This window comes from Physeter macrocephalus, chromosome 17, assembly GCF_002837175.3.
Source record: "Physeter macrocephalus isolate SW-GA chromosome 17, ASM283717v5, whole genome shotgun sequence".
In the NCBI taxonomy this organism is placed as follows: domain Eukaryota; kingdom Metazoa; phylum Chordata; class Mammalia; order Artiodactyla; family Physeteridae; genus Physeter; species Physeter macrocephalus.
In genome coordinates this window covers 13,184,027-13,208,236 of record NC_041230.1, presented here as the reverse complement: position 1 = coordinate 13,208,236, position 24,210 = coordinate 13,184,027, and the positions used below count along the sequence as shown (strand labels likewise).

General features: G+C 42.2%; 1 protein-coding gene and 1 long non-coding RNA gene across 3 annotated transcripts in view; one reads left to right on the top strand and one right to left on the bottom strand.

Moving 5' to 3' along the window:
- The window catches only part of LOC102986147 (uncharacterized), a 52,956-nt gene that overhangs the window by 27,827 nt on the left and 919 nt on the right, over positions 1-24,210 (top strand). The window contains exons 2-4 of the long non-coding RNA XR_003676501.1: positions 18,707-18,873; positions 19,940-20,023; positions 20,118-20,152. This is a non-coding gene — a long non-coding RNA (uncharacterized lncRNA). The remainder of the gene's footprint in view (positions 1-18,706; positions 18,874-19,939; positions 20,024-20,117; positions 20,153-24,210) is intronic.
- On the bottom strand, positions 4,244-23,393 carry ZNF792 (zinc finger protein 792). Of its 2 annotated transcripts, XM_007106514.4 has the most exons (4): positions 23,066-23,393; positions 12,004-12,130; positions 10,978-11,100; positions 4,244-10,361 (listed from the first exon to the last, which is right to left on the bottom strand). In XM_007106514.4, exons 1-4 carry the CDS (start codon positions 23,096-23,098, stop codon positions 8,737-8,739), a joined length of 1,908 nt encoding a protein of 635 aa, XP_007106576.1. In that variant the 5' UTR covers positions 23,099-23,393; the 3' UTR covers positions 4,244-8,736. The 2 variants fall into 2 exon arrangements, with proteins under 2 accessions (XP_007106576.1, XP_054934943.1); XM_055078968.1 differs by lacking the exons at positions 10,978-11,100; positions 12,004-12,130 and having other exon boundaries at positions 4,245-10,361.

The following is a 24,210-nucleotide window of genomic DNA, read 5'->3' as shown; positions in this document are numbered from 1 at the left end:
AAATTGTGGTGCATTTGATTAAGGAATCTGGGAGGATGGTAGAGCAGGAAGCACCAGGAACTTGTCTCCCCAAGCAGACAACAATTCTATTGACAAAATGTATCTCATATACCTATTTTGGAACTCTGAGGTCTGTTCAAAGGCTTACAACTTCCAGAGGAAAGCTTAAGACAGCAAATTGCAGTTAATTTTGGTCAATTTCAGCCCTTAGCACTGTAACAGCTACCCATCCCCCACACACTTGCCCCGTGGCTGGCAGTTCTGCATGTGTCCCTGGAGCAGCTTGCACGCAGTTGGTGGGAACCTGGGTGAAACCCTGCTCTTTAAATATTGAGGACTTGTGCGCTGATCTATTGCTGCTTCTGACTGCAGAGGTGAAGACACAGAAGTGAGCAACCATTTGTGTAAACGTCATCGCATTGTTGCAAGCCCATCCCTCTCCAGTTGAAGCGACTTCCAGGGGATTTGCACCAGCACATATTCTCCCCTTCATTTTTCTCTTTCTCCTTTTGGAAGCCAGATTTTTAGGGCTAAGACATTTCAAAGCAATCACATATACAGGGGAATTTAGAAAGTCACAACACATGTAAAGGCACAAGCTCAGAAAAGACCTGAGAAGACCTTAAGTTTACACCTCAGGTTGATCACCAGCAGAGACAGCCTACGACAGTTAAAAAAATTTTTTTAATAAAAATGGCAAACCTTGCAGGGCAGAAATTGAGACACAGATATAGAGAATAAACGTATGGACACCAAGGGGGGAAAGCTGCAGGACGGGGGGGGGGATGTGATGAATTGGGCGATTGGGATTGACATGTATACACTGATGTGTATAAAATTGATGACTAATAAGGACCTGAGAAGACCTTAAGTTTACACCTCAGGTTGATCACCAGCAGAGACAGCCTACGACAGTTAAAAAAATTTTTTTAATAAAAATGGCAAACCTTGCAGGGCAGAAATTGAGACACAGATATAGAGAATAAACGTATGGACACCAAGGGGGGAAAGCGGGTGGGGGTGGGGGTGTGTGTGGGTGTGGTGGTGTGACAAATTGGGTGATTGGGATTGACATGTATATACTGATGTGTATAAAATTGATGACTGATAAGAACCTGCTGTATAAAAAAATAAATTTAAAAAAAGGCAAACCTTGGGGAAGGTGAAGAATCTGATTTCCAAAGTTACTACATTATTAGATTCAAATGTCTAGTGTTCAAGAAAAAATTACAAGCCATACAAAGAAACAGGAAAGCATGGCCCATTCAAGGGGGAATAAAAGAAATCACCAGAAACTGTCTCTTAAAAAGACCTGATGGCAGATCTACTAGACAAAGACTTTAAAACAACTGTCTTGTAGATAATCAAAGAACTAAAGACATGAAGAAAGTAAAGAAAATGATGTATGAACAAAATGGAAATACCACAAGAGAAATAGAAAGCATAAAAAGAAACCAAAAAGAAATTCTGGAGCTAAAATTACAACTGGGGGGAAAAAAAACAAAACTGCCAGAGTGATTCAAAAGAAGATTTGAGAAGACAGAAGAATCAGTGAACTTCAAGACAGGAAGACTGAAAAAGAAAAAAAAAAAAGACTGAAGAAAAGTGAACAGAATATAAGGTACCTCTGGAACACCTTCAAAAGGAACAACATGCACGTTGTGGGAGTCCCAGAAGAAGAAGAAAGGGGAAGAGAGATAGCTTGAAGAATTGATGACTGAAAACTTCCAAAATTTGATGAAAGATATGAATATAAACATCCCAGAGGCTCAATGAACTCCAAGAATGAACTCAGAGACCCAAATCAAAGCACATCACAATCAAACTGTCAAAACACAAAGATAAAGAATCTTTAAAGAAATGAGAGAGAAGTGACTTGTCACATTCAAAAGATACTCGATAAAATTACCCACAGATTTTTCACCAGAAGCCTTGGAAGCCAGAAGGCCATGGGTATGTTATGTTCAAAGTGCTGAAGGAAAAAAAATCTGTTAAACAAGAATCCTATATCTGGCAAAATTGTCTTTCAAATGGGAGGGAAGAATTAAGAAATTCCCAGATAAACAAAAGCTAAGGGAGTTTGTTACCACCAGACCTGCCCAACAAGAAATGCTGAAAGGAGTCCTTCACGTTGAAATAAAAGGACATTAGACTAACTCAAAGCTGTATGAAGGGATAAAGATCTCTGGTAAAGGTACATACATTGGGCATTTTTTAAAACTACTATTATTGTAACTTTGATTTATAACTCCATTTTTTTTTTTTTTTTTTTTTTTTTGCGGTACGCAGACCTCTCACTGCTGTGGCCCCTCCCGTTGCGCTGTGCTCCGGACACGCAGGCCCAGTGGCCATGGCTCACGGGCCCAGCTGCTCCGTGGCATGTGGGATCCTCCTGGACCGGGGCATGAACCTGCGTCCCCCGCATCGGCAGGCGGGCGCTCAACCACTGCGCCACCAGGGAAGCCCTATAACTCCATTTTTTAATTTCTACATTATTTGAGAAACTAATGCATTAAAAAAATTATTCTGTTTTTGGATATACAGTATATAAAGATGTAATTTTGTGACATCAGTAACTGAAAGGGTTGGAGATGGAACTGTATAGGAGCAGAGTTTTTGTATGTTATTGAAGTTAGGCTGGTATAAATTCAAATTATAGTGTTATAATTTTAGGATGGTAACCACATGATAACTACAAAGAAGATAGCTATAGAATATACACAAAAGGAAATGGGAAGGGAATTAAAATATTTCACGTTAAAAAAATCAAAAACAAAAGAAGACAGTAATACAGGAAATGGGGGACAAAAAAGCTATAAGGCATATAGAAAACAAATTGCAAATGACAGAAGTAAATCCTTCCTTATCAGTAATTACTTTAAATGTAAATGGATTAAACTTTCCAATCAAAGACAGAGATTGACAGAATGGATTTTTTAAAAATGACCCAACTAGGGCTTTCCTGGTGGTGCAGTGGTTAAGAATCCGCCTGCCAATGGAGGGGACATGGGTTCAAGCCCTGGTCCGGGAAGATCCCACATGAGGCAGAGCAACTAAGCCCGTACACCACAACTACAGAGCCTTCGCTCTAGAGTCCGTGAGCCACAACTACTGAGCCTGTGAGCCACAACTACTGAGCCTGTGAGCCACAACTACTGAAGCACACGCGCCTAGAGCCCATGCTTGGCAGCAAGAGAAGCCACTGCAATGAGAAGCCTGCGCAACACAATGAAGAGTAGCCCCCGCTCACCGCAACTAGAGGAACCCTGCATGCAGCAACAAAGACCCAACGCAGCCATAAATAAATAAATAAATAAATTTTAAAAATAAAAATGACCCAACTATATGCTGACTACAGAGACTAACTTTAGATCCAAAGACACAAGTAGGTTGAGAGTGAAAGGATGGAAAAACATATTCCATGCAAATAATTAAAGAGAGTGAGGTTGGCTATACTAATAGCAGACAAGATAGACTTTATTTTTTTAAAAAAGTTACAAGAGCCAAAGCACATTTCATATAGCAGTAAAAGGTTCTACACAGCAAGAAGATATAACAATTATAAACATTTATGCACCTAATTACAGACCAAGAAATTATATGAAGCAAAAACTGACAGAATTCAAAGAGTAAATAGACAGTTCTACAATAATAGTTGGAGACTTTAATATCTCAATAATGGACTGAACAACCAAACAAAAAAAATCAGTAAGAAAACAGAAGACTTGACAACACAATAAATAGATCTAACATAAATGTATGTAATACTGTACTCGACAACAGCAGAAAACACATTCTTCTCACGTGCGCATGGGACATCTCCATAATAGACCATGTTATGCCACAAATTAGGCTTAATTGATTTTAAAAGATAGATATTACACAAAGTATCTTCTCCAACCTCAACCAGATGAAGATAGAAATTGATAATAAAAGGCAAACTGAAAAATTCACAAATTTGTGGAAATTAAACAACATACCTTTAAACAATCAATGGAACAAAGAAGAAATCACAGAGAATATTAGAAAATAATCAGAAATGAAAGAAAACAAAACGCACAGCACACCTAGAAAAACAGTAGAGAAAAGTCAATGAGTCCAGAAGACGGTTCTTCAAAAAAGATTAACAAAATTGACAAACCTTTAACTAGAATGACTAAAGAAGACATAAATTACTAAAAACAAAAATAGAATTGGAAACATTACAACTGATTCTACAGAAATAAAAAGGATTACAAGAGTACTATGAACAAGTGTATGAAAAAAAGTGGGTAACTTAGATGAAATAGACAAATTCCTGGAAACACAAAATCTATCAGGACAGAGCCATGAAGAAAGAGAATATCTGAATAAAACTGTAACTACTAAGCAAAATGAATGAGGGAATTCAATGAATTCATTCATTTGAATGAGTGATCAAAAACCTCCCAACAACAAAGCTATGGACCTGAAGGCTTTATTGGTGAATTTTACCAAACATTTAAGGAAGAATTAACATTAATCCTTGTCAAAAATTTTCCAAAAACTTGAAGGATAACACATTAATTCATTTCCCTTGATATCAAAGCCAGAAAAAGATACTACAAGAAAAGAATAGACCTATATCCCTTATGAATACTGATGCAAATATCCTTAGCAAAATACTACCAGACAGAATTCAGCAGCATACTAAAAGGACTAAACACCGTGTTCAAGTGGGATTTATTCCTGGAATGCAAGGATCGTTCAACATATGAAAATCATCTAACACCACATTAACAGGATAAAGGGAGAAAACATCTTGATCATCTCAATTGCTGCAGACAAAGCATTTGACAAAATTCAACACTCTTTCACAATAAAAACACTCAACAAATTAGGAATAGACGGAAACTACCTCAACATAATAAAAGCCATGTATAAAAAACCCACAGCTAATATCATATTCAGTGGTGAAGAACTAACAGCTTTTCAATCAGGAATAAGGAAAGAATGCCCACTCTCACCATTTCTATTCAACATAGTACTGGAAGTTCTAGCCAGAGCAATTAGGCAAGAAAAAGAAATAAAAGGCATACAAATTGGAGAAGAATAAGGAAAATTATCTTTGTTCACAGATGAAATAATCTGAAATCTAGAAAACCCTCAAGACTCCACAAAATTACTATTAGAACTAATAAATTAATTCAACAAAGTAGGATACAAAACCAACACAGAAAAATCAGTTGCACTTCTATATACGAACAATGAACAATCTGAGTAGAAAATTATGAAAACAATTCCTTTTACAACAGCATCAATAAGAATAAAACACTTAAGAAGTAATTTAACCAAGGAGGTAAAAACTTAATTTTAAAACCATAAAACATTACTGAAAAAAATTAAAGAAGACATAAATAAATGGAAACATATCCCACATTCATGGATTAGATGACTGAATGCTGTTAAGATGTCTATTCTACCCAAAGCAATCTAAAGATTTCATGCAATCCCTACCAAAATCCCAGTAATTTTTTTTTCAGAAACAAAAATCTATGCTAAAACTCATATGGATTCTCAAGGGACCCTGAATAGCTAAAACAATCTTGATAAAGAAGATCAATATTGCAGGACTCACATTTTCCAATTTCAAAACTTACTACAAAGCCACATTAATGTAAATAGTGAGGTATTGACATAAAGAAAAAAGTATAGACCAATGGAATAGAATAGAGTCCAAAAATAAACCCTCACATATATGGTCAAATAATTTTTGACAAAATCAATCAATGGGAAAACTGAATATCCACCTGCAAAAGAATGAAGCTGGACCCTTACCTAACACCTTTCACAAAAATTAACTCAAAATAGATCAAAGACCTGAATGTAAGACCCAAAACTATAAAACTCTTAGAAGAAAACATTGGAAAATTTCATAACATTGGATTTGGCAATGATTTTCTGGATATGATACCAAAGGCACAGGCAACAAAAGAAAAAAAGAAAAAAGACAACTTGGACCTCATGAAAATTTCAAACTTTTGTGTATCAAAGGACACACTATCAACATAGTAAAAAGGCAACCCACAGAATGGGAGAAATTATCTGCAAATCACAAACCTAAAAAGAGATTAATATCCAGTATATATAATTTCTAAAACTTAGCAACATCAAAACACAAACAATCTAATTCAAAAATGGAGAAAGGACCTGAATAGACATTTTCCTAAAGAAGATATACAAATGACCAGTAAGCACATGAAACAATAGTTACCATCATGAATCATTACAGAAATACAAATCAGAACAAGATACCACTTCATACTCATCAAGGTAGATACTATCCAAAACAAAAAAACAAGCAAACAAACAAACAAAAAAACAGAAAAAACAAGTGTTAGTGAGGATGTGGAAAAATTAGAACCCTTGCTGAAAATGTAAAATGGTACAGCCACTGTGGGAAACACAATTTTTTTTCCTCAAAAAATTAAAAATATAATTACTATATGATCCAGTAATTCCACTTTCAGTTATATACCCAAAAGACTAGAAAGCAAGGTTTCAAAGAGAGATTTGTACACCCAAGTTCACAGCAGCATTAGTTACAATAACCAAAAGGTGGAAATAAATCAAGTATCCATTGAGGGATGAATGAATAAGCATAATATGACATATACATACAATGGCATATTATTCAGCTTAAAAAGTAATGTAATTCTGACACATATTATAACATGGATGAAACTTGAGGACATTATGCTAAGTGAAATAAGCCAATCACAAAAAGACAAATAATATATAGCTCCATTTATATGAGATAACTAGAGTAGTCAAATACAGAGAGTAGAATATTGGTTTTCAGGGGCTTGGGGAAGGGGGAAATAGGGAGTTATTGTTTAATGGGTATAGTTTCAGTTTTGCAAAATGTAAAGAACTCTGGAGATGAATAATGGTGATAGTTGCACAATATGACTGTACTTAATACCGCTGAACCATGCACCTAACAATGGTTAAGACAGTAAATTTTATGTTGTGTATTTTATGAGATATTTTTTAATTAAAAAAAAAAGCATAAAAACTGTGGTATTCATTCAACAGAGCACTACTCAGCAGTAAAAGGAATGAACTACTCATAAACACAGAATGGATGATTCTCAAGATGATTATGCTATATGAAAGAAAACAGACCAAAAATAGAGTATAAATACTTTATGATTCCAATCATATAAAATTCTAGGAAAGGCAAACAAATCTATAGTGAAAAAAAAGGTAAATCAATGGTTTCCTTGGGATGTAGGTAATAGTTCCCTGGGGAAGGCAAGGAGGGATAGTAAAGGGGCATGAGGTAGCTTTGTGGGTGATAGATAAGTTCATTATCATAATTGTGGTGTTGGTTCCCTGAGTGTATACATATTTTTAAACTTATCAAAGTGTACACATTAAATACATACAGCCAATTATTCCATGAAAATTATATCTCAACAAAGCATTAAAAGAAATTGTTGCACATAAAAATCTAATCTCCTACTCATTTTGGAAAACTAGAAGATTTGGCAACCCCATATTGACTCTACTACCTCTCTCCTCATTTGTTGGCAGCAGAGATGGCTGGCTATGTCACAAATACTTCACCCCTGGCGTACAGGATCTACCTTCTCTTAGTCTCCATTTTCCTGCCAACACAGCAATGGCTTTGACATGAATAATGCAGAGAGCCTGCAGTATTCCACAAAACCTTTAGATAATTTGCTCTGCCAGTGACATTAGTCATAAGGACAGAGGTCTGGAGGTCCTGAGAACTTCTGCAAATCCTGAATCCTGCACAGTCACATTTAAGGGAACATTTGTGGATGCACTTTTAGAACAGGTACATTCCCTCTAGTTTGCCAGCTGGACCCAGTAAGTCTTACAGTAGGTGACATATACTGGAACATTAGACATCAAGGGCATATAACTCCTTGGCAGGGGCCAGGTAAACAGTGTCTACTCAACAGTGCTAAGGAATAGGAGGCATCCCCAGTAAACAAGGGGCCCAACTCATGCTGCTTCCAGATGCAATGGAGGTTGCACAACCTCCCCTTCCTCAGAGTAATCTCTGATTCACAAAAATTCATGCTATTCAGACCACAACATTAGGCCCACAAAGCCCTACAAGCTTCCCTAGGATGCCCTGGGTAGCAACACAAACGAGGCCAAATCTGGACTGAAAACTGCGCTCTGCCTCCTGCTCTTCCCTGAGGCAATAAATCTGGAGACCCCTTTGGTTTGGTAGACCTTAATTCTGTTCTCAACCCACTCCACAGTTATCAGAACACAGAAGATTAAAGGTGGCTTTATCAATAAGGCTCTTATCACCCAAACCAGAGCAATGTAAAGTAAATAGTTGTTAAGATGGGTAATGTGGAAGCTGGATGAATCCATCATGAGCATCATACAAGATAAACAAATGTCCTTGAAAAAGGGAAACCTCAGCAAGCTGCCAGTAGGACCCAGCTCAGGTCTTTATGGCCAAAGATGGGTCATGTCCACAGCTAAACCAGTCACAGTGGGAGGGAATGACATCTTCCCATGGCCTCAGGCTACTCATGATTCCCTCCTGGAAAGAGAAAGCAGAGGCCTGTCTTTTGTGAGCACAGGAAAGTGGCTGATGCACACTCTGGAGACCTGCCAGTGGGTAGAACTGAGATGACTTCTACCACAGACATTAGCAGTGAGAAAAACTCTGGCAAAGTTTGTGGTCAGAAAATGCAACTTTGCTCCAGAAAGCTTCCAATATATCTAGCATCCACTGGGAATCTCTCCAGCATAGATATTTGGATGAACAAGGTTCAACTTCTGGCTGACAGCTCCCTCATAAAGACCACTCTCAGAGTTAATCTCTAGTGGGTGCTGTCGTGCCGAAGAAGGAGGGTGCGCATTCTCTGAACTCCTTTCTCTAGTGTGAATTTTCTGATGCCGGATGAGGGTAGACCTTTGGCTGAAGGCTTTTTCACATTCATTGCAGTTATATGGCTTATCTGGTTTGTGAACTTTCTGGTGCTGCCTCAGATTAGAACTTTGTCTGAAGGTTTTCCCACATTCAAGGCACTCATAAGGCCGCTCACCAGTGTGAAGTCTCCGATGGTTATTGAAGCTGGAGCGTTGGCTAAAGAATTTCCCGCATTCAGGGCACTGATAAGGCCGTTCACCAGTGTGAAGTCTCCGATGGCTATTGAGGCTGGAGCTTTGGCTAAACAGTTTCCCACATTCACTGCACTCATAAGGCCGTTCACCAGTGTGAACTCGCTGATGTTTCATGAGGTCGGAGCTTCGGCTGAAGGCTTTCCCACAAACGCTGCACCCATAGGGTCGTTCACCAGTGTGAACTATCTGATGTTGAACAAGTCCATCAAAGTGGCTAAAGAATTTCCCACATTCACTGCATTTATAAGGTTTTTCTCCAGTGTGAACTCTCCAGTGTTTAATTAGGCTGGAGTTGCAGTTGAAAGATTTCCCACACTCGCTGCACTCATGAGCACTTTTACCTGTATGAACCCTCTTATGATGAATGAGGTTGGAACGCTGGCTAAAGAATTTCCCACATTCACTGCACTCATAAGGCTTTTCTCCAGTGTGCACCCTCTTATGTTGAATAAGATTGGAGCTTCGGCTAAAGAATTTCCCACATTCGCTGCACACATGAGGGCTTTCACCAGTGTGAACTCTCTGATGTTTGATGAGACTGGACTGCTGGCTAAAGAATGTCCCACATTCACCACACTCATAAGGCTTTCCTCGATTGTGATCTCTCTGGTGTTGAAAGAGGCCAGCGGCGTAGCTGAAGAATATCCCACATTTGCTGCACTCATAAGGCCTTTTTCCAGTGGGGGTCCTCTGCTGAACAAGTGAGGATTTGTCACTGAGAGCGTTCTGAAATTCACTGCACTTCTTACGGCATTGCGTAGTGGGAAAATCCACCATGCCTTCGGAGCTGTGGTGTGGCTCCACTACACGGGGAGTGACCTGGTGCTGGAGAAAACCACATCTGGACACAAAGGCCTTCCCACCCTCCTTCAGTGTGAAAGGTTTCTTTGATGTGTCATCTCTGCAGCTCTTCCCAAGCGAGGCACTGCCTTCGTTCCTTGCAATAGGCTTGTCCACGTTCTGCTGCATCTGTGGTTGGTGAAGGTTGGCATTGAACTTGAACTCTCTCCTGTATGCCTCACACACATGTGGTTTCTGCCTGGGATGTGTTGCCTGGTGTTCATCCGGGTGCGCAATGTCTTTCAGGTGTAGGCCACACAGGTCACAGGGGTAGCCTTTCTGGGTGGATGGAACCACCTTGGGATTCATGTCCTGTGACACTTCTACAGAAACACTAAGCTCAGCAGGTGACTCCTCACTCTCTGTTCCACGGCAAAAATCTGAAAGTAGAAAAATGCTGGTGACAACCCAATCACAAATGCAAGTCTGACCTAGGAATGAGTCCATGGGATTATTGGCAAGGTGAGAGGCCTGAGGTCAGGATAAGGAATGGTCTTCTCTGCTGTGCTGTGCCTGGTAAGGTCACGAAATAGGGGAGGCCTTACCAGGAGCAAGGACACAAAGATGTGCACAGTATCAGGTGGAAAGGCAAGTCTCCTCCTCACTTCTCTACAAAGGCTTTTCAGGGGAGCCCTGGCTGCTGGTAACCCATGAGGACTGTGCAGAAGGATGTGTCCAGGCCCGGGAAAATCTGATTGCAACTGGCTAGCTGGTGTTCAAGGATTATAAGAGGAAATGTATACATCTCATGACATATTAAGTGCAGGTCCACATTGGAGAGTGCTGCAGAGGGAGCTGTGGAAACAGTGAGGGACACAGCCAGGTGCCCCAAGTCGAAGCAGAAATGACAAGTAGGCAATGTGTCAGGAACAGGAAAGGAAAGGTAGAAGAGATATAAGGCTTTGGCACCAAAACGATGAACACGAGAAAAGTGGCAGGTATGATTTGAAGACAGTAGTGATGTCACAGTCACATGCTCCCCCATCTCTCACTTACCTGAGCCAGGCCCTCTATATGCCCCTCTTGCCATGGCTGACGTCATGTCCACTCGGTCAGGCACCCAGGGCTCTGCCCCCATCTCCAGCTGGGCAACTACATGAGACCTGAAAGATGTAAGTCCTAAGGGGGAGACAGGACAGGTAAGGGGCCAGCACTTGCCCTGGTGAACTACCCCACAACAGACCACAGGAAAGAAAACAAAATATTACAAAAGGAACACACAAGGGAGGTCTAGCAGGAACATCTCAGGGGTCGTGGCAAATAGTAACCACCAGTGCCAAGAATTCCTGGCAGTCAGGCCTTAGGAAATGTTAAAGGAAAAGAGCAGAACAGAGCTGTCATAGATCTGGACGATCACCCAGGCGGGCAGTGGCCGAGTCAGACGGGATCCACTGGGCTGACTGGCAAGACTCTTCCTTCTGGGACCCTTCCCCACAAGGCTTCAGGGCAGCAGGTGTTGGGGCTGCTTGGGGAGAGCGTGGGACCCTGCACACAGCTGAGCTCTGGAACCCACGGCACATATACCAGAAAGGGGGGAAGGGGGACTTCCCTGGTGGTGCAGTGGTTAAGAATCCGCCTGCCAATGCAGGGGACATGGGTTCGAGCCCTGGTCCGGGAAGATCCCACGCCACGGAGCAACTAAGCCCATGTGCCACAACTACTGAGCCTGCGCTCTAGAGCCTTCGAGCCACAACGACTGAGCCCACATGCCACAACTACAGAAGCCTGTGTGCCTAGAGCCCGTGCTCCTCAACAAGAGAAGCCACTGCAAGGAGAAGCCTGCACACCTCAATGAAGAGTAACCTCTGCTCTCCGCAACTAGAGAAAGCCCGCACGCAGCAACGAAGACCCAACGCAGCCAAAAATAAATAAATAAAATAAATAAATTTATTTTTTAACAAAAGGTGGGGGGGAAGGAAGCAGTGCCCACAGTCTGGCTGTGGGAAGGAAAGAGCCTCTTCTTGGGAAAAGAGGATGGGCAGAGATGAGCTGAGGACACCTGGGTGGGTGTGAAAGCCTTACCCAGTGAGGCTATCAGTGCAAAGTTCTCCAGCATCACATCGCAGTACAGGAGTCTCTGAGCCTCATCAAGGAGTCCCCACTCCTCCTGGGAGAAGTAAATGGTCACGTCCTCAAAGGTCACACAGTCCTGCCATGATGGGGACAGTTCATTCCATGATCAGCTTCTCTCCTCAGGACTCCCTGTCTATGCCCTGTTCACCCTCCTCCCCAGCTTCCCAACTCAGAGGAGATGCCAGGCCCTGATTCCATGCCTTCTATGACTGCTTTTTCAGCCCACAGCAATGCCAGCAACGCTCTGGGCCTGAAGTGCAGGGCCCCTAGTGTCGCCGATGTCATGCCTTCCAGATACAAACAAACATGGGCTCAATCTTCTCCATAATCCCCAGTACCAGGGCCCTGGGGGCAACAGCTCACATGCCCTCCCCACATGCATATCACTCTTTGGACTGTACATTTCCTCAAACCCTGGACCTCACCACTGCATCCCCATTGTTGCTGTACCCCCTCCCCATCCCAGCCCACATCATAGCCATCTCCATGTGCCGTCACTCTTTACATGGTATTGCTGGGGCTCAGGTTAGGCCACCCCAAAATGTGCCTCAATGTCATATTGATTATTTTGAATTAAATTTACTTAAGAAACGGCCAGCACAAGGGGGACACTCCTTTCTGTCTCCCTGAAAGCAAGAAATGAATCTCTCATGTAAAAGTAAATGAATGTCTCATGTAAAAGGGTGTCTTTCTACCTCAATCTGGAGGTAGAAAGACACCCTTATCACCAAAGACAGGGATTTCGGGGACAAGAAGCCTATATAAACAAACTTTGTTACTTCTTTAATTTACTACCTGAAGCCCAAACTCTGTTTAGATTTTTCACTAATTGGGTACCCCAAACCTAAGTTTCTTTGTCTAGTCAATTCCTCACAAATTTATTGGTTTTTTTGTCCAAAAAGTATAAAAGCTGCTTGCTTGGGCCACTTCTTAGGTCCCATTTCTATGAGACCTCCATGCACAAGAATTAAAATTTGTTTCCTTTTCACCTATTAATCTGTCTTGTGTCAATCTGATTATTAGTCCAGCCACAAAATCTCAAAAGAGGGGTAGAGGGGGAAATTTCCCCCTTCCTGACAGTTGGTGAGCCAGGGAGGAGGCTGGCTGGAGCCTGCTTCCTACCCTGAGGATGCTGTAGATCCGGGGGCATCGGACAAAGACTGCAGAAGGTAATGATTTCTTACCCAGTCAGCCTCCCGGGTCTCTGCCTGCAAGTTCTGGTGGGAGGGAAAGTGGTGAGACTCCCTTTTCTCTGTCTCTAAATTTAGATTAGCAGGAGAAAATATTTGTGGAGCTGGTTAGTTCCTTGGATTAGTGACTTGGGAATCCTTATCTTTCACCTCCCAGAGATGGTCATTGTTTTTCTCTGTCTCTGTCTGTTGTGTTGTTTGTCACGAGGAAGAACCAGAGGGCAGAACACAGGCATAGGCCCTATGAGCCTGCTGTTCAAGCCAGGCTCACACACTGGTGAATTAGCAGTTCTCACCAGACCGGCATCTGTTTAGACAAACTTTGCTCTGGGTTCTTTTTTTTTTTTTTTTTTTTTTTGCTGTGTTGGGTCTTTGTTGCTGTGCGCGGTGGCTTCTCTTGGCATGGGCTCTAGGCGCACAGGCTTCAGTAGTTGTGGCGCACGGGCTTAGTTGCTCCGTGGCATGTGGGATCTTCCTGGGCCAGAAATCAAAACCTTGTCCCCTACATTGGGAAGCGGATTCTTAACCACTGTACCAGCAGGGAAGTCCTGCTCTGGGTTCTTTATAAAAAAAAAGACGAGGTTTTTTCCTTCCATCTTGTTTTATGTCCTCAGAGCTTGGCTTTGTGTCCAGTGAGAATACTGTCTCTGGTCTCTGCCATCCAGAGGTGCATTTACTGGGGTGCATCTGGTGGCCAAGCTCTTTGTCCGGCCATACCAGCTCTCTGGGGACTTTGTCATAAGGCGTCCCAGTCCATAATGGGCCTCTGTCATCGCAACCTTCATTGGTTGTTAGTGCTGGAAAAGTCCCATTCCAGTAGTGCCTGCCGGATACCATAAATTATCGGTTTTATGGCTGGAGGCGCCCCAGATTTTTGTGGGACACTGGAGACACCATTTTCCCTACACCATTCTCACCACCTGTAGCAACAAAGGGGTTCTACCTTCTTAGACTAATTCTGGGAGTGGGCTTTTTGGATCTTGTGAGGGCTATATACTCTTCTTGTGAGATGCCTCTTGCATCTTTGGTTAAGCCATAATAAAACATTTATGGTTTCAGTCACTATGTGAAAATATAAGATCCTACTCGTCAATGGCCAGATGATAGATCCTTTAAATTGGCTATATTTAAAAGGAAAAAACAATTGAGAGCTCTCATAATAAACAGCTGTCATATTGGTACTTATGGGAGGACCAAATTCTCTATAAAAAGAAAAAAAAAGGTATAACAACTAGTCTTAGAGAATCCCTTATTAAGATAAAAAAAAACAGAAATTAGACTTAAAACAAAAATCCAACATAAATTCTCCTTAAAAATCACCCCATCTTCTCAGCAATTTCCCAGGCTCTCCTACAAATAATCAGAAAATAAATGGGCTGGAGGCCAATATTTAAGCGTTTATAGAAACAACTGTCTTTGTCTTACAAAGCTTGTCTTACAAAGCTCTACAAAACCAGAAGTACAACTCTAGAAACAAGTCAAAGCCCATCGAACTTTACTCATCCCAAGGTCTCACCTAGTCCTCTCAAAATGTTTGCAGATATTATAGTAGATCAGGATATTGGCGCAAACTTGTCCAGTACTTAAGAAAAACATTTAATAATAATTACCCTAAGACCTATGATAATAGACAAGTATACTCCAAAACATATTTTCTTCCTCTGTCCCTTCAAGTTATAAGTCATGTATTTGAATGTAAACACAGCCCACAGAGCCTGAGCCCAGACTAATTCAATCAGTAAAATCTGAAATTAAAAGAAAAAAGAGAGAGAGGCTTTTTCAAACACCTACTGTTAAAAGGACTTTCTTGGGCTTCCCTGGTGGCGCGGTGGTTGAGAATCCGCCTGCCGATGCAGGGGACACGGGTTCGTGCCCCGGTCCGGGAGGATCCCACATGCCACGGAGCGGCTGGGTCCGTGAGCCATGGCCGCTGGGCCTAAGCGTCCAGAGCCTGTGCTCCGCAACGGGAGAGGCCCGCGTACCGCAAAAAAAAGAAGGACTTTCTTGCTCAAACTGTAATAAGTCACAGCCTCCCTAGAATTGCTTGTCAAGGGCAAATACAGATCTTAAAAGTCTTCTACACAAATAATAAAAGACTAGCTAGCTGAGCAAATAATCTAATTGATTCCACTGTTACTGATAAACTAGTGAGTTTTCTCTCGTACCTGATTCATGACTAAAGTTTTAAAATGAGAACTATGAGATCTCTGGTTGAGTTTATCTGTATGTCCATATGTGTATGTTACCTCTGGATGGCACTGCCAAAATTAATCTGTTAAAGAGCTCTATTTAATTGGCTTAAATAAAGACTTCTTTAATATAAAAAGTCTCAAATATGTAATAAAAAATAACCCAAACGTTTTTCATAATCTTTAGTAAATAAAAGCTACTTGTTGGTTAAGTTAATACAGATGTATCTTCAGAGTTACCTGAAGGTATATCCTCAGATAATCTTTAGGAAATAAAAGCTACTTGTTGGTTAAATTAATACAGGTATATCTTCAGAGTTAGCATTAAATATAAGGTAGATAAACAACCTTTGTTCTACCTGGGTGTACTAGTCAAACGGGCTAATGTTGTCTCTGTTGCAGTTTGTCAGCAAACAAACAAGATAATGACTAACTACTTTAATGTCTCATGAAATTTTCATGAGTAATCTGATTGTTAAAAATAAATAAATTGAACAGATATAAATGTGATGAGTTTTTAGGTGAACTTTTAGACAATAATTGTTTTATGATATGTCCATTTAAATAGTTTCCTAAATCTGTTTGGTAATTTATACCCTTAGAGTTTTGCTACGTTAAATTAAACGATGGGAATTAATTGGATGTCTAAATCATTTCCAAATACAATAAAGTACTGCAACATTAGTTGCTAAACAAGTCTAAGTTTATACCTACTTGTTGCCTCTTGATACAGAGAAACTAAGTATGTTTGGCTCTAGTAAATATATCTTGTGCTTTATTGAAAGATTGTACTATGAAATAGCATGTTTCTAGAAATGTATTTATGTTTGTCACACCACAGAATGTTAATAAAGTTCACAATTGTTTATTTCTAAAACTAAAATTAAACTAAAACTTCTAAAATTAAACTAAAACTAAATTTTTAGTTTTCACTAAAAAATTAAAATTTCAAAGGATTAAGGATTCCAATTAATATATGTGGTTAAAGCTTCACATAAAAAAAAAAAAGCTGCACATATAATAAGGGATAAGAAAAGGTATGGAGACATTTTTATTAAGGAAAAAGAAAGTGATTTTGGCCTAAAGCTGGTTAGTTCTAAATGGGAAAGAAAACAAGGGACAAACTAAAATGGACAATTGTAAGTTTGTGAATAAAAGGAATCTTTGGAAAGGAATTTTATGTGTGGTCATGACTGAATAAGGTTAGAATGAATTTAATTATGTAAATAAGTTTTAATATCAAAGTAAATTGGTATAAAATTGGAATTTGTTTTTCTCTCTGTTAAAAGAACAAAGTTTTTTTGGTTGTTTTTGTTTTCTATTGGTCTGCTCTTGATAATAAGAGATTATGAAAGGTTTTTCTTTACCTTTAAGTAATGTGCCTAGAAAAAAACCAAAGATCTTCTGTCTTGTCAGAGTAATTACTTATCTTCTATATCTTTATCAGGTCTTTGATTCAGTAAGTAAACCCAGTCCTATCGCTATTAAAAGACCTAAATTTTGCTCAGAACTATATAACCTTCTATATTTGCCTAAGAAGTCTTTAATTATTACTTTGGTTAAATGGATAACGAAGCATTGCTTCACAGCGACCTATTTAAGTCAAATATTTTTTTATATTTTTGATGAACTTCTCCCAAATCAAATTCTAAATGAAAACTTTTTGACTTAGAACTAACTTTGAGACGTGAGATATTTCAGGGGCCTTCTGAAATACCCTCAAAGATTTATTCTCTCTCCTTATAAAAAGATATTAAAGTAATTAGGTGTATTTAATATGTTAAATTATATGGAAACTTGTCACATAAGAAGTCATGTTAAGTCTTCTTTATTTTGTGTCTGTATAGGTATGTATTCTAAGTGTTCCAGAAATTATGTGAAATTCCTGAAGTCATATACGTCCTGGCATAAAATGTTATCTGTCATCAGAATGGAGACTCATACTAAAGGGACTGAACCCAGGTATCAGGGAAATGCACTGACTGTCATGCAAAGGCAGCAGCAACAGAATCTGTAAAGACTGTGGCACATGTAGATAAAATCCATTCTGCTTCTGCAAAAAACCTGACCCCTTATTGCCAGATTTTGCCATTCTGATGTCCTTGTACCATGGCAACAGTCTACTTCTGAATAAGAGAAATTAAAATGGGTAAACAATAGATGTAAATTAAATGAACAGTCAGGGCTATGGGAAACCCAAGATGGCTACTTGGTTCTTCCCAGCTCCCTGGCGAACCTCATTTTTTTTTTTTTTCTTGCATCCCTTCACCCACCATAGTGCCTTTAAGATGCATTTATTTATTTATTTTAAAAAAAAAATTTTTTTTAAGATGCATTTAAATAGACATTGGCAGGAAGATTTCTATAAAATTGCAAAAACAGTCTACCAGCAATGTCTGACCTGTCAAGTCCATAACCCTGGGGAAAAACAATTTTTGTCCCCAGAAGCCTCAGACATTTTTTCTCTCTGGACTCTTTGAGCACCTGCATCTGTACTTCATTCAGCTGCCACTACGTATGGGTTATCAGAATGTTTTTATTATTACATGTATGTTTTCCGGATGGATTGAAGCCCTCCCTTGCTGCAAGGCTGGTGCCCTCACAAGGTCAAAGAAACGGTTTTTAAAAATGTGTTTTCCATTTGGGTATACCTTCCACAATCTCCAGTGATCAAGGCATCCACCTTACGGGGCAAATCATCTGAGCCTTAAAAATAAACCTCACAAACTTCATGGAAGTATCACTGTTGCTCTCATCCTCAATCATCAGGCAAAGTCGACAGAACTAACGGAAGAACTGGACTCAGAGCAGAACAAGAATTAATTACATGGGATTGAATGAACTGATGAATATGATTATAATTTTTGTGACTTTTTGTTTAAAATATTACTGATTTTTTAACCTTTTGTTTTCCAAACACAAGGAAGTTTTTTTTTTAAGATTTACAGCAATTTGGTAAATTATACCTTTGTAAGCAAAAATGAAACATTTATCTTTTTCCCACTACCTGATCTCTCCAGAATTCAGAAACTCTCTGTGAGTATTATTTTCTTAGCAATATAGTTACTTGCATAAGTTCAAAAAGAATCTGTTCTCCTTATAATAGGACACAATTAGAAACACTGGTTATCCTGCCAAGGCTTTGACTGGAAAGTCATATTTGAGAGAGACACATGTAGACTCAGATATGACCAGACAGCTTGAAGGAACTAAGATTGCCTTTATTTTAAAATTATTATTATTTTTTTTTCTTTTTGGCTGTGCGGCTTGCAGGATCTTAGTTCCCCGACCAGGACTGAACCCGCACCCTAGGCAGTGAAAGTGAGGAGTCCTAACCACTGGACCACCAGGGAATTCCCAAGATTGACTTTACGGGCCAATGAAGTCCTTTGGAAAAGCATCCTGGTACCTTGCTAACAGGGTTCCCAGCGCCTTACCACGTGAGTAAGGACGGTCACTTCTGGCAGGCATAGGAACCTCAGGATATTTGGGGGATCTCAAGAGGGGAATTCACCCAATTCTATAGGTATTACAGGCAAGTCTGATGATAAGTCTGACGTGGCTTCCTGGCCTCGAGAGGCTATTAAGAGTTCAATCTGGAAATTCCTTATGAAAAGTTCCAGCAAAGCAGATTCAGAAGAGCCTATATGGCTAAGCCCTATTCTTGCTGGACCTGTATAAATAATCAGGCCGAGTTTATGGAATCTAGACTTACTCTGCAAACAAATTCGTCTTAATTTGGCTATCTTTGGTAGAAATGAGTGATTTTAGAGAACAAAATTATGTTTCAATAGAAACTATAATGCACACTTGTATATATGATTCTAGTGCTATTAGTTTCGGTACGTGGGCCTCTCACTGTTGTGGCCTCTCCCGTTGCGGAGCACAGGCTCCAGACGCGCAGGCTCAGGGGCCATGGCTTATGGGCCCAGCCGCTCCGCGGCATGTGGGATCCTCCCGGACCGGGGCACGAACCCGCATCCCCTGCATTGGCAGGCGGACTCTCAACCACTGCGCCACCAGGGAAGCCCTAGTGCTATTAGTTTTCACTGAGGTTTTGTTATTTACCTGAAAACTGGACTAGATCCTGAATTTTTCTAGTTTCCTCCAATATCTGACTACAACTCTTTAATATTTCCAATTTTCTCTCACCCTTCTGAGTTGGAATCACTGAGAACTAAAACTGAGTTTGGAATCACTGAGTTGGAATCATTGAGAACTAAAATTGCCCTTTTCCTGAAGCCCTGCAAATTGAAGCTAAACGACTTAATAAACTTCGGAGAAATTGCCACCACGGCTTATATTTAAACTATCCTCATGCCTTTTACTGTATGAGCCACTCAGAAGGTTTTCCTGAACACCTGGTGACATCAGAGACATTTCAAACTGCAAAAGATGCTTCAACCCTGACATCTAGAAATCTTCTTGACTGACTACATCCTTGTCTATAAACTGTTTTATAATCTGCTCCAATCATTAACCTTTGTTTTTCTTTTGATTCCCTAGAAATGTCTCTTATTAAATACCTGATTGCTTGCACCATAGGCCTAGCTTTGGGAGCCCCCCTGCATCACTGCCTCCTAAAATAAGGTATAACTGTTTAACTGAACTACCCTGTTCTCAGAACTAAGAAAATGGGTCAATGATCTGTAGGACTCCACTAACCCATTCTCTCTCTCCACAGAGGACGATTCAGAGGAGGGAACTGTCAAACCCGAGGTAGGCCTCCCCTAAATGTTTCTCAATGGCATAATGATTATTTTGAATTAAAGTTACTGAAGAAACAGCCAAGGCAAGGGACACTCTGACCCTCCTTTCTGTCTCCCTGAAAACAGGAAATAAATTTCTCACGTAAAAAGTGCACTCCCTGCATCTGGACATAAAGAACATCCTTATTTGGACTTCCCTGGTGGTCCAGTGATTAGGACTCTGCGCTCCCCATGCAGGGCCCCGGGTTCCATCCCGTCAGGGAACTAGATCCTGCATGCTACAACTAAGAGCCCGCATGCAGCAACTAAGACCCGGCGCAGCCAAATAAATAAACATTAAAAAAAAAAAAAAAATAGAACACCCTTATTGCCAGATAGGGAATTTGGGCCAAGAAACTTATGTAAATAAACCCTGTTACTTCTTTAATTTACTACCTGAAACCCGAACTTTGTTTAGCTTCTTCACTAATTGGGCACCCAAAACCTAAGTTTCTTTGTCCAGTCAGTTCCTCACAAATGTATTGTTTCCTTGTCTAATAAGTATAAAAGCTGCCTGCGTTGGCCACTTTTTAGGTCCCATTTCTGTGAGACCTTCATGTGCATTAAAATCTGTTTTTCTCCTGTTAATATTACTTTTATTATTAGTCCAGCCACAAGAACTCAAAGAAGGGGTAGAGGAGGAAGCTGGCCCCTCCCTGACAGTCTGGAGAATTCTTGGCAAATACAGCCATGATCCCATCCTGCCCCCAGACCTTCTGTGGTTCCCACTGCCAAGGGCAACATCCACCCTGGATGTGAAGGCCTCCCCACTCGGCCCCGTTCCTGGCTTCAATCCAAGCCACCCAGGACTACATCAGACGCCCTTGGCCCTTTTCTTCTGTCCCTTCATCAACCACTCATTCAAAAGCCAACCTCTCCGGTCCTCCTACCCCACACCCACCAGGGTCTAATGGCTCTCTCATCTTGCCCCATTTGCCCCTGAGTTGATTCCCCAGCCTGACTGAAAATCCCCGGGCCCCCTCAAGGGTCCACAAAGCCCTGGTGAGAACGAAGATGGCTGAATGAGCACCAGCCCAGGCCTCACTGAAAAACAACCTCCAGTACTACGAAGCCTCAGCCCCCCTTCTCAGATCTATGCCCCCAGGAAAATTTGGCCACCTGCCAGGCCCACTTTTCCCTATACACAGCCCCCTGCCCAACCACCACCATGAACACTAACTCTCCCTCATCTGTCTTTATGATGCCAAACAAGCCAGCAAGATACCCCGTTCTCAGTTCTCAGGCCCCACCCTCCCCCTTCCCCCTAACATCACTGCCACCATGACCTGAAGTTTCACCCTCCTAAATCCAACACACCCTTGGCCACACACACGAGATGCCACATCTTGGTTGTTTCTTTTTTTGTTTTCTTTTTTTTTCCTGGCCACGCCGCACGGCTTGTGGGATCTCAGTTCCCCAACCAGGGATCGAACCCGGCCGCCCCTGCAGTGGAAGCGTGGAGTCTTAACCACTGAACTTCCAGGAAAGTCCCTCGATGTTTCTAACTGTGAAAATAAAGACCAACCAGATGAGAACAGCAAAGGCTAATTACTCCCGAGTTTGCTATAGAGAGAGAGTCAACCGCTTATGTTCTGGCACAGACTCAAAGGCAGGCAGAGGAGGGGGAAAGCTTTATAAGTGGAAAAAAAAAGGAGGCTTCAGGTATGCCCTGTTGGCATGGGGAAGCTGTAGGCAGGCTAACTAGGAGCAGGGCATCCTATGTGATTGGTTAGGGGTGCATATTTGGCTTTCTCTGGTTGGTCCTATGTTGGAGTAGGAAAAAAAATTAGAGGAGTTGTCAGCTATTAAGCCCTGGTCTTTTGGGGCCAATTGTTACAGAAGTTATTGTTTAACTTTCTGGATTGTCACTAGAGATAGCAATCTGGCTTCCTGCAAGTCTAACTTTCAGCAGGATGGTTTCCTGGGTTGTTTATTGTAGATAAGAGGGTTGGTTGCCTGGGCAGATTGCTGCAGGTTGTGGGTCAGAGTTCTATTTTATATATAGTCTGTCAATCGTCCCTTTGTATATTTGGTGTCTCATAACCTAAACTAAGCCTCCCCAGAACACCATAACTGTGTGTCTCGCTGCTCAACCTTCAACTTCACTCAGGGGTCCCTGGAACATCAGAGTTGAACATGGCCAAAACCTAACTTCTTCTGTTTCCACTGAAAATTCCTCCTACAGCCAACTTCCCCTTCTCAGTTGATGGTTCATCCATCCTTCCAGCTGCTAAAACCAAAAACCATCAAGTCACCTCTTTTCTTTGTCAGCCTCCACATCAGAAAATCTGGTCAGACTAGCTTAAAAGACACACCTAGAATCCAGTCGCTCCTTCGGCCTCCAGCCACCTGCCCTAGTCACATGGGCTGCAGTGTTGCAACAGCCTACTCCTTGCTCTCCCTGCCTTCACCCTCAGCCCGCAGTCAGTTTTCCACTCAGCATCCATAGGACCCTGCTAAGACCTAAGTCAGAGCATCTTCCTCCTCTGCTCTAAACCTTCTGTGGCTCCCAACACTCTCAGTAGAGAGCCCCAGCTCCCCAACCCACCATTCCAGGGCTGACTTCAGCCCACCTGCTCTCTGAACACTCCCAGTGCGATCAGGCATTTGCACGTGCTGGTCCCCATGCCTAGGAAACCCTTTCCCACCTCATCCCACTAGAGTTTAGAAATGGGAACTGCTCTCTATAATCCCTGGCCTGGATTCAGGGCCCTAGGCTGGAAGGGACTGCTCCCCCTCTCAAACCCTCGGAGACCCGGGACTCAAAAGCAGAAAGATGAGAAAGACGTGAAGTCGTAGGGCATCGCCCATCTTTGATCCCCCGGCGCCGGGCACGTGAGGGTGGGGGGCTGAGCGGCTGAGAGCCTGAAGCCCATCCACTCACCTTCGCCGGCTCCATCAGCGCCGCCGCCGCCATCGCAGCCCGTGGACGCAGGGGCCCTAAGAGGCGGGCGACCGAGGCGGGTGTCGCGGGCTCGGCCTAGCACCGCCTCGCCTTGCCCGGGGCGAGGTGGCACTTCAGTCTCCCCGGGGTCAAGGGCAACCAGAGCCCGATGCCGCCGCTGGGGGCGTGGAAAGCGCGCGGCCCGGCGGGACCCAGGGGCTCACGACTAGTTCAAAGGCGCGGAGGAGGGTCCTGGCCTCCCTGTCCTTCCCCTCCCGCTCCCGAAAACCAGCTGGGAAGAGCGGTACTGGCCCAGCCCCGGGCCCACGGCTGGGGGCGCACCGGCCCGGGGAAATGACTTGCTGCCCTGAAACGCAGGAAGTTCCGGCCCCCACCTCCTCGGCCCTAAGAAACGACACTCCCCGGGGCTGTCATTGGCCCAGCGCCAGCCGGTGACGCACCGGCATAGCCTCCTGGATCGTGTTTTCTGTCCTGCATCCGGCCAGGCTGGTCGGGGGCGGCGGGGGAGAGGCGGGAGGGAGGCAGGCGGGGCAGGAGAGTGGACCTTGCTGGTTGACGTTGGCCGAGCTGCACCGCGAGCTGCACCTCCTTAAGGGGCTGTCCCCAGGCCTCTGGGGCCAAGTCCCTACCGCCCTCAGAGGTCTGTAAGATGAGACCCACTGGTACCTGTGTGAGCGTAGCTGGCCCCTTTACCTCTCAGGCTCCTGGGGACCCTGATTCACATGGAAAAATGAAGCTAATATCTAATTTACGGGTTCTTTGTGTACTGACATTAAATGTTGCTCTAATTCAGTGCATCTCAAACCCGTAACGTCAGCATCACCTGGGAATTTGTTTAAAATGCAAGTTCTCAGGCAATAACCTAAACCTAGACACTTAGAAATCATCCTGGGGGTGGGACCCAGCCTTCTGTGTGTCAACAAGCCTTCCGGGGGACTCCAGTTTAAGGAAAAGGGACTCATTAACATTCAGTAAATAAAATGGGGGAAATAACACTACATATCTCAAGGTAGGTAACAGGGCCTGGCACATAGTTTCTGCATAGCTAAGGAATAATTTCAGTGAGCCCAGACTTGCATCTTCCCATGCATAGAAAGACACTGAAATCATTAACTTAAGATGTC

What these genes read in the sequence shown, in the direction of transcription:
- ZNF792 (XM_007106514.4), bottom strand. Translation starts at nt 23,098, where the DNA reads ATGGCGGCGGCGGCGCTGATGGAGCCGGCGAAG. An exon ending in CGCTGATGGAGCCGGCGAAG is followed by an intron (nt 12,131 to 23,065) that starts GTGAGTGGATGG and finishes CCATCATGGCAG; the next exon opens with GACTGTGTGACCTTTGAGGA. An exon ending in TGCACTGATAGCCTCACTGG is followed by an intron (nt 11,101 to 12,003) that starts GTAAGGCTTTCA and finishes TCTCCCCCTTAG; the next exon opens with GACTTACATCTTTCAGGTCT.